The following is a 10,820-nucleotide window of genomic DNA, read 5'->3' as shown; positions in this document are numbered from 1 at the left end:
GCCAGTTCACTTGTCGCTTTGTGATTGGTCCAGGAACTAAGTTGCACATTGGGCACAAGTTCTGAAACTAGATAGGGTCGTTTTACAAGTTTTAGGACCAAACCATCACATTGTGAGAAAGTTGACGGACTTCCAATGCTTTTAACTCTTTTAGATACGAGAACTCCAACGTATCATTGCAATTTTTTAACCATCGGGTTTTACATTATGGGTTGAACTTTCGCCATCGATATTAACTAAGAAAATATGAGGTATATGCTAAAAAGGAATACTATAGGATTTGTATTCAAGAGATCTACCGTACAATTTTTGTGACATACTAGTTTATATTTCATTTGCTAAACTTAAGATGTAGGTTTGACACAAAAGACAAGGGGTCCAATAAACCAAGACAAAGGGAGCAGAATTGCAGAAACGACAGCTTACTGTAAACATAGGACTAGATAATAATAATTCAAGGAAAAAAAAGAGTAATGCACCAACTTCTCCATGGCAAATTCACGGTTCCACAGATCAAAAAAAAAATTGTACCTCAAACAAGCATGAAACAGGTAAAACAATGCCCTGTGGCATAGCATTAATGATAAAAACAGTAAGGTGTACACTAGCTACGTACATATAACTATGAAATATAAAACTCTAATCAACTTGAACAAGGCGGTGCAACCTAATGGCCCATCTTTCATTTCTCTTCTAGGCAGAACTAGAAAGATGAACATGGCAAGCAAACCTACACTCTGTCCAAGCTATATAGCCGCAGCAATATCCACCTAGTTAACCATTCGCTATGTTCTCATCATTCCCCATCTGTATTGACAGCCAACTTCTAATGGTATTCCTCCCGTCCGCTGTATAGCCACAATATCCTATGGTCTCACACCGAAACCTTGCAATTCCACACACAAAAAAGGAACCCAAAGGGTTCTTCTAAAATTGCAAAGCTATGCAACAACTCAGATTATCTTTGGCTAGATCTGCGGCTTCGTTTCACACATGACTGGGTTCCATTGCTTGCTGCTCCATCTGCTTCTCTAACTCTTCTGTAGAACAGCACGTAAGCTGCACCTGACTTCACTTCTTCTTCATTGATGGCAGAAACATGGCTATCATCAAAATTGTACCACCTGTTCTCATCCAAGAGCTGCACAAAATACAACTCCCCATTAGACTTCTAGATTAGAGCCAACACACAGGCAAATAAATAGCTCTACAACACAATAAGTAGAACTAGGAACTCCGGAAGACAATGTGGTACTATAAGTTTCTATAACCAATTTCTCCTTTCTGACAATGCAGATTAAATGAATGTATGTGCTTAGGCAGCATAGCTAGCAAAGTCTGCTATATATCCAATAACGAGATTGAAAGAGCAACTAAGTAAGGGGGTGTTTGTTTCCAGGGACTTTTTTGTGTAGGGACTAGAAAAAGTCCCTCTTAGAGACTTTTTTACCAAACGGGAGGGACTTTTTAGGGACTAAACTAGGCATTTGGGACTAAATGAAGAAGACTCTCAAGGAGAGTCTTTTTTGGGACTTTTTGGGACTTTTCCAACAATGCCCCTCCATGCATTTAATGGCCCGCCACCCCATGGTGTTGTTTGATTGTTATTTTTCTATATACTAGGGGCAATATGGTCATTTAATAACCTCTAGGAAGGGACTAGGGACTTTTTAGTCTCTGCAAACAAACAGGGAGGGACTTTTTAGGGACTAGAGACTTTTTTGTTGGGACTAGAAAAAGTCCTAGGACTTATGAACCAAACAGGGCCTAAGCATTGCAGGAATAACTGCAGTTAAAGATAGAACACCAACAATTTAAAACAATGCATTAGTATGATACTTCGGCCCCTACTTCCAAATACATAAGGACATGCAATAACAAGTTGGAGGTCCTAAGAAGCTACCACTGGTGTCCTTCAGAGAAATAAACTGAAATTGCGGAAGCAATATTACTCCCTCTGTTTTTGTATACAAGGCCACTTTGTTTTCATGTCATACTTTGACTTATAATTTTGGTCGACAAAATATGGCTTATATGTCAACAAAAATGTATCATCGGAAGGTTATTTGAAATGTGTATCAAATGGCATGCTTTTTGTGGCATACAACTCACATTTCAATAAAATGGTCAAAGTTAGACATAAAAATATGAAGTGGCCTTGTATACAAAAACGGAGGGAGTAGAATTTGAGAAATTAACCTTTTTTTGGAATAATTAAAAAAATGAAGTAGAAAATAACCTTTATGTAAGCAGTATAATGCCCACTCGCCATGCTGCCATAATGATTGCTAACAGCATACAGCTCATAAGTTTGACGCTGAGGTATCTTGTTAGCAATATAGTTTGTCAAATCCAAGTCATGTATTGGGAAATTAACAAAAGTTTCCAGCTTATGCTTAGTTGACCTACTAAATGAAAATCTCTTCAAATGAATAACTAACACTTCTGGTAGTCTCCATAAATCAAGCTTTTTACTAGCTTGCCTTTGCTCCTTGCACCTTGGACAGTACCTAATTCAATTAACATAACTCTGTTAAACTAAAATGTAAAATTAAAGTTCTAGGCACTTGAAAGGAACAGTTATAGCATGTGCCTGTTATAAGATATTTCTAATAATCTGTAATGGGCTAAAAGTGATGCTTTCAAGATCAGTGCACAGGAAAATAATATAACAACCATGCAGCGCCATTATTTTCTGCATCGAAGAGGACACTGATATTTTGATTTTCCAGTTCTTTCTCATTTACATAGATTCATATTTAGCAATGCAAGGTATCCATGAAAATACTAAATCCTAAGCCTACGAGTGAGATTATATCAAGTGAAATGCAAATGCAGATAACATAACTACTACTTGACATACTGTAACCCCTATGTTGACTGAAACTGAATATCAGCTAAGCTAGAGTTAGCAACACTTGCATGAACAACATATTTGCAAACATCAAAGGTATCTTCAGGGGGGGCAGTATTGAATACTAACCACATTTCTTCAGGAACAAGTGGTTCTTCTCTCAAGAAAGCATCCAAGCATGCATAGAGTGAGAGAGGTTCACCACGGGTTCTCTTGGCGGGAGGAGCATACTTAAACACCTCTGGAAGGTGATGGTTTGTGTTCAACTTTTTAAGATCTAACTTGGACCAGTTGACAAAAATAACAGTTGCAACCGAAGACTGCGGAACCCTGATAACATAATCAGTTTGCTCAATCACTGTGTTGCTATCATCAATCAACTGTAGCTGAAATTTGCTGCTGTCGGTGTGATAGCTTTGTGTTCTTGTGGAAAGAGAACTTTGAACTGCCGAATGTTGTGCCACATGATTTCTGAACATGGGCACAAGCATTTTACGGGCCATCTCATGGATATCGGAACCGGTGACAGTTTCATTGCGAGATATTTGTGCAAGAAGAGGAACACCATATGGCTTCCAAGAGGTTGAGCTGCTATTGTTTCCAAGGTCCCTACAGAAGCAAAGCTATTATTTAAGAAGAATTTGATGCACAAGAAGTGCTTTCCCACTATTGCATGTTAACAGTTAATGGAAATGGCATATGTTGTGTTTGCTGTTATATACAGCAAGCAAGTTACTAAAGCTATCGCCCTAGCAGAATAAAAATGCAACTTATGTCTTTTTTGTCTCTTTGCTTACAAGTCTTCACGGCGATGCACAAATTGAACATAACTTGCCCTTTTTTCCAATCTTGGAAGCCTATAAACTGCCAGGTGATCATCATCTTTAATTGTAGAAAGCTGGAGCACTGGATCCTCGAGAATAAGATGGATCCTATGATTACGTATCTGCAAATACAATACAAAGAAAATAGATTTACTAACACGATGAAATACAGCAGCATATGCTTGTTAAAAAATGGGTATTTTGTAACAAACCTCGGCAATTAGAAGTCTCTCTTCATTTCTAAGCGAGCATGCATTGCTGAGTGCTTGGATAAGGTCCCTGCACCTACCTTGCTTGGGTACACTTACAGTGTATGGTATTGGTGGAGCACTCCCATCACAAGTGAAAACCACAACAGTCATGCTCCGCGTTGAAGCAAATTGTAGAGGTAAGGAAAGATACATGAATGGGTCAAATGTCACTGAAACCTTTCCACATACTGGACAGACCAAAGTTGACTTGTACTGCCCCTGGAAATTAAAAGGTAACATTTAGCAAAAATACCTCTGCCCAGAAGTCAGAGATCAATACACCATAATTTCATGCTAGACGTCTCAACCTTGTACTATTTCACAAGACTTTTTTAAGCGCTGGGCGCTGGGCGCTGGGCGAGTGTTCCACCTGGCCTAGTGCAATGACAGCTTAAGAGGCGCCTATGCACGCTTAAGCATTTTGTACGCATAAGGCAGCAAGGGGCGGCTGGGTGCATTTTTCAGAGAATACAGGCTCTAAACTCTGCAACACTAGCCCAATAAGGCCCATTATGGAACCCTAGCTTGCAAACCCAATCCGAACCATGCTCTAATCTGAACCATCCGTCTATACTCCTCTGTCTCTTTCCCTTGCCTGATCCCCTTCCAGACACACACCAATGGTGGCGCTGCAGCTCCTCCACTGCCTACTCCCGTCCAGGCACGCGTCAATGGCGGCTGCAGCTCCTCCTCCGCAACTAAATCTGTTTCCCCACCTCAGTCCCTCTTTCCCCATAGCTGCCTCTCTTCCCCATGGTCGTCGCCTCATCAGCGCTGGAGTACCTTGTCAGCCGCCTAATTTTTTTTTTTTGACAGAAAGACTGTAAGGGAACCCCCTACAGTATAATTGGTGCAACAACCCCAAATTGCAAGTACCATGCCTTGAACCTGGGTGGGTGGGAAGGCATCAGCCCCTTCCAACCACTAGGCTATGCCTTAGTCAGCCGCCTAATTCACTGCCTAGGGCCAAAACAAGGCGTTTTACCTCCGCCTAGCGCCTAATCGTGCGCCTAGGAGCACCTAATTTTTCCACGATATTTCATTCTAGCAACATACTGCATTGGCTAGCAATGGAAAGCATTTGACCGTCAACAACATAAAACATAACAGCCAATAAGAGGACTGTCACATTTATTGCAGAACTCCCATCTCATACGCGGAAACAGTGGAGCATACATTAAACATGGGTGTCTTTCTGCTACCTTGCTGCATAGCAGAAACACAAAAACTGCAAGAACATGCACTAGCATCAGTTGTTTTTCCATGTCTGTTTTCACTATCATGGGGTCATCCAAATTTAATCAAAATATCACTTTAAACTGACAAAGGTACAAAAAATACATAACGACTGCAAGAAACTAAAACATGACCAGAAGGCCATGAACCACCTCTTTACAGCATCGAACAAAGCGATTCGTACAGATTTGGCCATTTGGGAGTTGAGACTAACCTGGCATACATCAACAATGATAGAATCATTTCTGGCAATGTGATTTGCCCAATACTCATCAGCAACCTCTTCATCTGATCGTCCCTCAGCATCTTTGGATTTTAAGTAAGGTCTATGTTTCACACGGTTCAAGTCTTCATGCAGTCCATCCAGGAGGAATGCCAACAGCTCCTGGAAGTATCAAGATACAGATTTTTGAGAAAAACTGCAGATGGATAAGGAGCTGTCTAACGAAAGAATCAAACCTGTGAATCGTGTTGGTTGTATCCACTGAACTGAGGTGCAAACCGAGACAACTTTGTTTTGAATGGTCGTGGAGACACTGGGGTGCGGCTAGGAGCCCAAAGTTTTCTCAGTAGCTCTCCAAAAGCTAATGCAAGTTCACCCTACAAGACTACCATCAGATCTCAGTAAAATTAATAGGACACATAGATGCAAATGATCATGAGGTCATAAAAAATATAGCCATTGTTACAAAAAGCAAAGTTATTTCCGTATTAACAAGCAACATTGATGCATTAAAACTTCAGCATGTTCCACAAACCTATTTATACCAACTGTAATGTGTAAAGATGTGAGATCTCAATGGAAATACACATGAGATTTTGTCTCTCCAGCAAATAAACTACTTCTGGTTTAAACACAACTATGTATGCAATAAAACTAGACAAAGCTGCTGTAACAACAGAAAGGGTGCACTCTGCCAGATGCGATGATGGTATACAGAAACACACAAATTTCATCCATATTTAAGATAAACTGACAAATTTGTTTTAGTGAAAAAATTATGAATCTGAACCACAATAAAGATGAAGGTACAGGACACAATAAACGATAGCAGTAAGACTACAGTGGTGAAGGTACGCAATGCCCACAGAGATTCAAGGTAAAATTAACTGAATCTAAAAAATCTAAACAAGATGCAATTTTACTTCTGTAGCACATTCAGTATCTGACATTTTTATGGTTGTTACATCAACACTAAAAAGTATTTCTTACAAATATAATCATGCTCACAAGTTATACTGAATGCATAACAGTATGTCCAGTTGCTTCACCAGATAAGGGCTAAGTAAAGCATCAAGATTTCAAGGTCGCGCTAGAGAGAGTACTTACCACCATACCCAGAGGATTGTGCCAATTAATTTCACAGTGGTAATCTTCACGAAAATATCTAGCAAACTCTGGTGTGTGCACAAGACATTGTACAGCACTGTTCATGAAACATGTGTTTCCCAAGTTAAGTAGCCCAGTAAGACCTGACGGAGATCCCCTGGTGGTCACACCAACAGTACCAGGAACATTATCCAAGTCACCACTGGAAGAGCGCAGGTACTGGCTTTGCATAAGACTCGAGCTGTAGCTTCTGGAACCATAACAGAGTGATGCTAAATTCTCATTTGAGAATCCTGATTTCGAAGCATCTGTCATCAAATAAGTTGATGCGCTTCCAAAATAATCTTCTTGGATCGAACTCATGCACGCACCATCCAAACTACCATTTGCATCAGTGGCGACTTCAACGAGAATCTGCCATAATAATATAAACATTTCGTAGTTAGGATCATTTACTCTGGAAACGGACAGACATAATTGCCCTACAAATTAGTGTCATTACCACCCAGCAGAAAGTGACAAGAAGTCAAAAAATATTTTTAAAACAGCTCACGACTACCAACAATGATGTAAAGTCCAGTTCTCACATCTTGATCCATTTGAATGTTGGCATCATCAAGAGTTTTCTCCAAGTTATCCATCAAAGCATGCTTTGTTCGACCATAGTAGTCCCAAATGCACACCTACCAATAACAACCATAATGAGTAAGCAAAACTTATACGTGCAGTAAAATCCATAGGAATAGACATTCGAATACAACAGCTACCTCATCTGGTACCAGATCAAAAACCTCACACGCCTTCTTACGGAGCTCATCAACTGTAACCTGCATGAATTTTCAGATTATAAGTTTTTACATTAATTCACAAGGGTTCATCTAGTCTACTTCTACAATGAGTAGTGTCATTACACGAATTCTACAGAAATGTTTCTGTATAAAGGATCTATCGTCTCATAATTTACATAATTCATTACTATGAATAAATGGAAATGAAATTATTTTATATATTTTACAGTGGACAAAGATATAAGGGCGTACCTTCTTGCTTATCCTTACTACAGCTTGCTCTCCTTTCGGCATCAGAAGTAACTGCAGACGTAAAGGATAAACTTCTATGGCTAGATCAGTTTGAGACAAGCCAGTATTGATTGCCTTTCTTGGTAGTGTTGGCCCTCCGCCATACCTGTTAACGGGTTTTGATAAAAATGAAAAGGTTAAGCTAAGTTAATACGAACAAGATTTCAAAGTTTACAGTGTCAAGCAAGCAAACGAAAAAATGGAAGCTCCGCTTGCCAGAGAAGATTTCAACTTCTTTTGTCGGATAGTTATCCACCACAGGCTGTGAAATATGTCGCTTCCAAAACAATCGTTCTACAGATAACAATGCCTTCTGTTCTCAAGAATTTGCGCGACTAGGATATTGTGACCAAAAACCATTTGTTCACCAGTATCTTCATACAATCATTTTAGAAAGAAATATATTTGGTTATGTAACAAATAGTTGAGTCAAAAAGGGAGTCATAATATAACTTTCTAATATAATGAACCGAAGTTTGATGCTTCACTTAGCATGACAAATAAAGTGAATGAATTTAGTTTACAGTAATACAGGTAAATGGACTGACTGTAAACAGCCCGATGAACAATTAATCCATAGAATCAAATAAGGTGGCACAAGAGCGATAGGTCCATATTTTCAGACAGAGACACGTTGCTTTGTTGCTACCACAAGAAAAACAGTATCACGTAATTAAATGCACAGTGGCATTAGATTTTCGGAATCAGATTCGCATTCTGCACAAACGAGACATACCAACCATGCAGCTTTTCCCAGACTTGCTGAGGGAGCAATATATAATCACGGCCTTCAACCAAGGTATCATGTAGCTCAATCTGCATGTCGGAGACTTCAGATGCCATGTCATCCAACAAATTTGTATTGTCAATAGCTCCTGGCCTTCTAGGAGTATTTGAACCAAACTCATGATGATGAGAACCATTACTTGGTACACCAGCCAAATCTTGAATAACATAATCAATCCAACTTTGCCACCACCTATTTGAGTCAACCAAGAAACATATATGTCTAAGATCCAAAAGAAGAATACAAAAATGACACAGCAGGTCAGGATCAGTCAAACATAAGATGTGAATGCTATGTAAATCTGTATTTCAGATGACGCCTACAGAAACATAGTTTCGATGACATCTATCTACACTGTACAGCCAAGTATTACCTCCGTCCCAAAAATCTTGTCTTAGATTTGTCTAGATACAGATGTATCTAACACTAAAACGTGACTGGATACATCCATATCTAGATAAATCTAAGACAAGAACTTTGGGACGGAGGGAGTACATAACACACAAATCAAAGGAACAGCTAAAGCAATTGTATATCAGAATGAAAGTTGTCAGAAGCTACCTGTCATTCAGCAAGGGTATAATCTCATATGTTATATAGGCATCTTACAAGCAGCCTAAACTATACTAATGTCGGAATAACATGACAACAGATCAGAAGATAGCTAACGCAAAAAATTGGGTGCTGGCCAAGATTGAAAAGGTAATAAAATGAACCAGCTCACAACGGATTGCCAGGTCATAAAATGTTCAAACTAGCAATCTTGCACACTATAGGACACCAGTACCAGACTAAAAATCCTGCCAGTAGCACTAAAAGCAAGGAGCGCCTCCCTCGAATCTGCAGCAACTATGCACCCTAGACGGACAAATCCAGCAGCAACTAGCACCGGCAAGAATCACCAAATCCAGCTCCTGTCCTCATCCAATATACCTCAAATCGCTCTCCATAAGGACCTTCCGTCCACCCAAACAGTAGCAGCAAATGAATCTAAAAGAAACAGTATCCATCCTTGCGCACAGCGTCCCTCAAAACAAAGCGCGAGACAGACGGCTGAACCCGAGACCGGATCGAGAAGCGGGAGAAGGAAGCGGGCAGGGGACCTGTTTGTGATGAGGAAGAAGATGTCACCCTCCTTGGCGTGGGCCTCCGAGGCGGCGGTGATATCTCGGATGAGCGTCATCTCCTCCTCCGCGGGAAGCTCCGGTGCCGGCTCCGACTCAGTAGTCTCCATCGCCGACGCCGGCGAGGAGCCCTCGGGCTAGGGTTAGGGTTGGGTTCGGCTTTTCCTCGGGCGCCGCGGGTCGAAGCAAAAGGTTCGGCTTCCGGGGACGCTTTTGTTTTATGGGAGTAGAGTGGAGGCGGCGGCGGCGGCGGCGGCGGTGAACGGCTATGGCTACGGCGAGCGATGGTCGTGGAGAAGCGGAACTGGTTGCCTTTTTTTTCCCGGCCTCCAGCGAGCGAACATTTGGTCTGGTCACTGAGGTTGAGGGCGTGTTTGGTTGCCCGTCCACCCCACGCTGGCTCAATGAGGGCAACTCCAATCGCACAACCCTAAATGGTCCGATTGTATTCGTTTGGAGATGAACGGAAAAAGCAGGCCCTCCAAGTTTCGATGCGCGGCCGCGAATAGACCGTCGTCCATTTTCTGTCCATTTTTAACTCATTTTCATCCCAACTTTGAGTCGAGTTTGCAGCCGAATGGACACGTGCGGACGCGAGCAGCGCATGCCCTTGTCCTGCCCTAGCCCGCTGAGGGAGTCCTGAATTAAGGGGTCATCGGGCGTCCGGCCTGTGTGACATGGGTCGGACTAATGGGCTATGAGATACAAGACAGAAGACTCTCTTCTGTGTTCGGATGGGACTCTCCTTGACGTGGATGGCAAGCCTGGCGTTCGGATATGAAGATTCCTTTCTCTGTAACCGAGTTTGTACAACCCTAGTCTCCTCCGGTGTCTATATAAACCGTAGGGTTTAGTCCGTAGAGGGAATCATAATCTGACAAGCTAGACTTCTAGGGTTTTAGCCATTATGATCTCGTGGTAGATCAACTCTTGTAATCCTCATACTCATCAATAACAATCAAGCAGGACGCAGGGTATTACCTCCATCGAGAGGGCCCGAACCTGGGTAAAACTCCATGTCCCATGTCTCCTATTACCATCAACCTTAGACGCACAGTTCGGGACCCCCTACCCGAGATCCGCCGGTTTTGACACCGACACCCGCCCGTCACGGACACAGACCCTCCCTTCTCTTCCTCTACCTCCCTTCGCCCCCCGACATTGTCGCCGCCACCACCCTCCTCGGTCGTGTCGTCTTCCACAAGGGTCGTTCCAACCACCACCACGCCATGCCATAGTTGTCTCCGCACCGGCGTTCCGGAAAGCATTTTGTCAGCGTTCTCCTTGTTACCGGTGGGAGAGAAACTACGGCCGCTCGCATTGCCCGTCGTCCCC

At 41.9% G+C, this 10,820-nt stretch overlaps 1 protein-coding gene across 2 annotated transcripts; it reads right to left on the bottom strand.

The window, feature by feature from the left end:
• Positions 1 to 543: 543 nt before the first annotated feature.
• Positions 544 to 9,900, bottom strand: UBP5 (ubiquitin-specific protease 5). Of its 2 annotated transcripts, XR_015601148.1 has the most exons (14): positions 9,465 to 9,900; positions 8,311 to 8,553; positions 7,536 to 7,680; positions 7,263 to 7,322; positions 7,083 to 7,178; positions 6,496 to 6,909; positions 5,625 to 5,765; positions 5,380 to 5,550; positions 3,891 to 4,148; positions 3,652 to 3,800; positions 2,984 to 3,463; positions 2,410 to 2,510; positions 2,240 to 2,326; positions 544 to 1,141 (listed from the first exon to the last, which is right to left on the bottom strand). XR_015601148.1 is itself a non-coding variant. In XM_087518432.1 (13 exons), the coding sequence occupies exons 1-13, from the start codon at positions 9,593 to 9,595 to the stop codon at positions 959 to 961; spliced, it is 2,742 nt and encodes a 913-aa protein (XP_087374558.1). In that variant the 5' UTR covers positions 9,596 to 9,900; the 3' UTR covers positions 544 to 958. The 2 variants fall into 2 exon arrangements, 1 of the variants encoding a protein (XP_087374558.1); XM_087518432.1 differs by having other exon boundaries at positions 2,240 to 2,510.
• Between the last annotated feature and the right edge of the window lie 920 nt (positions 9,901 to 10,820).

Source organism: Triticum urartu, chromosome 4A (genome assembly GCF_056163025.1).
Source record: "Triticum urartu cultivar PI428250 chromosome 4A, HENAU_Tu73, whole genome shotgun sequence".
Taxonomy (NCBI): domain Eukaryota; kingdom Viridiplantae; phylum Streptophyta; class Magnoliopsida; order Poales; family Poaceae; genus Triticum; species Triticum urartu.
This window is presented reverse-complemented; position numbering and strand designations above follow the sequence as displayed.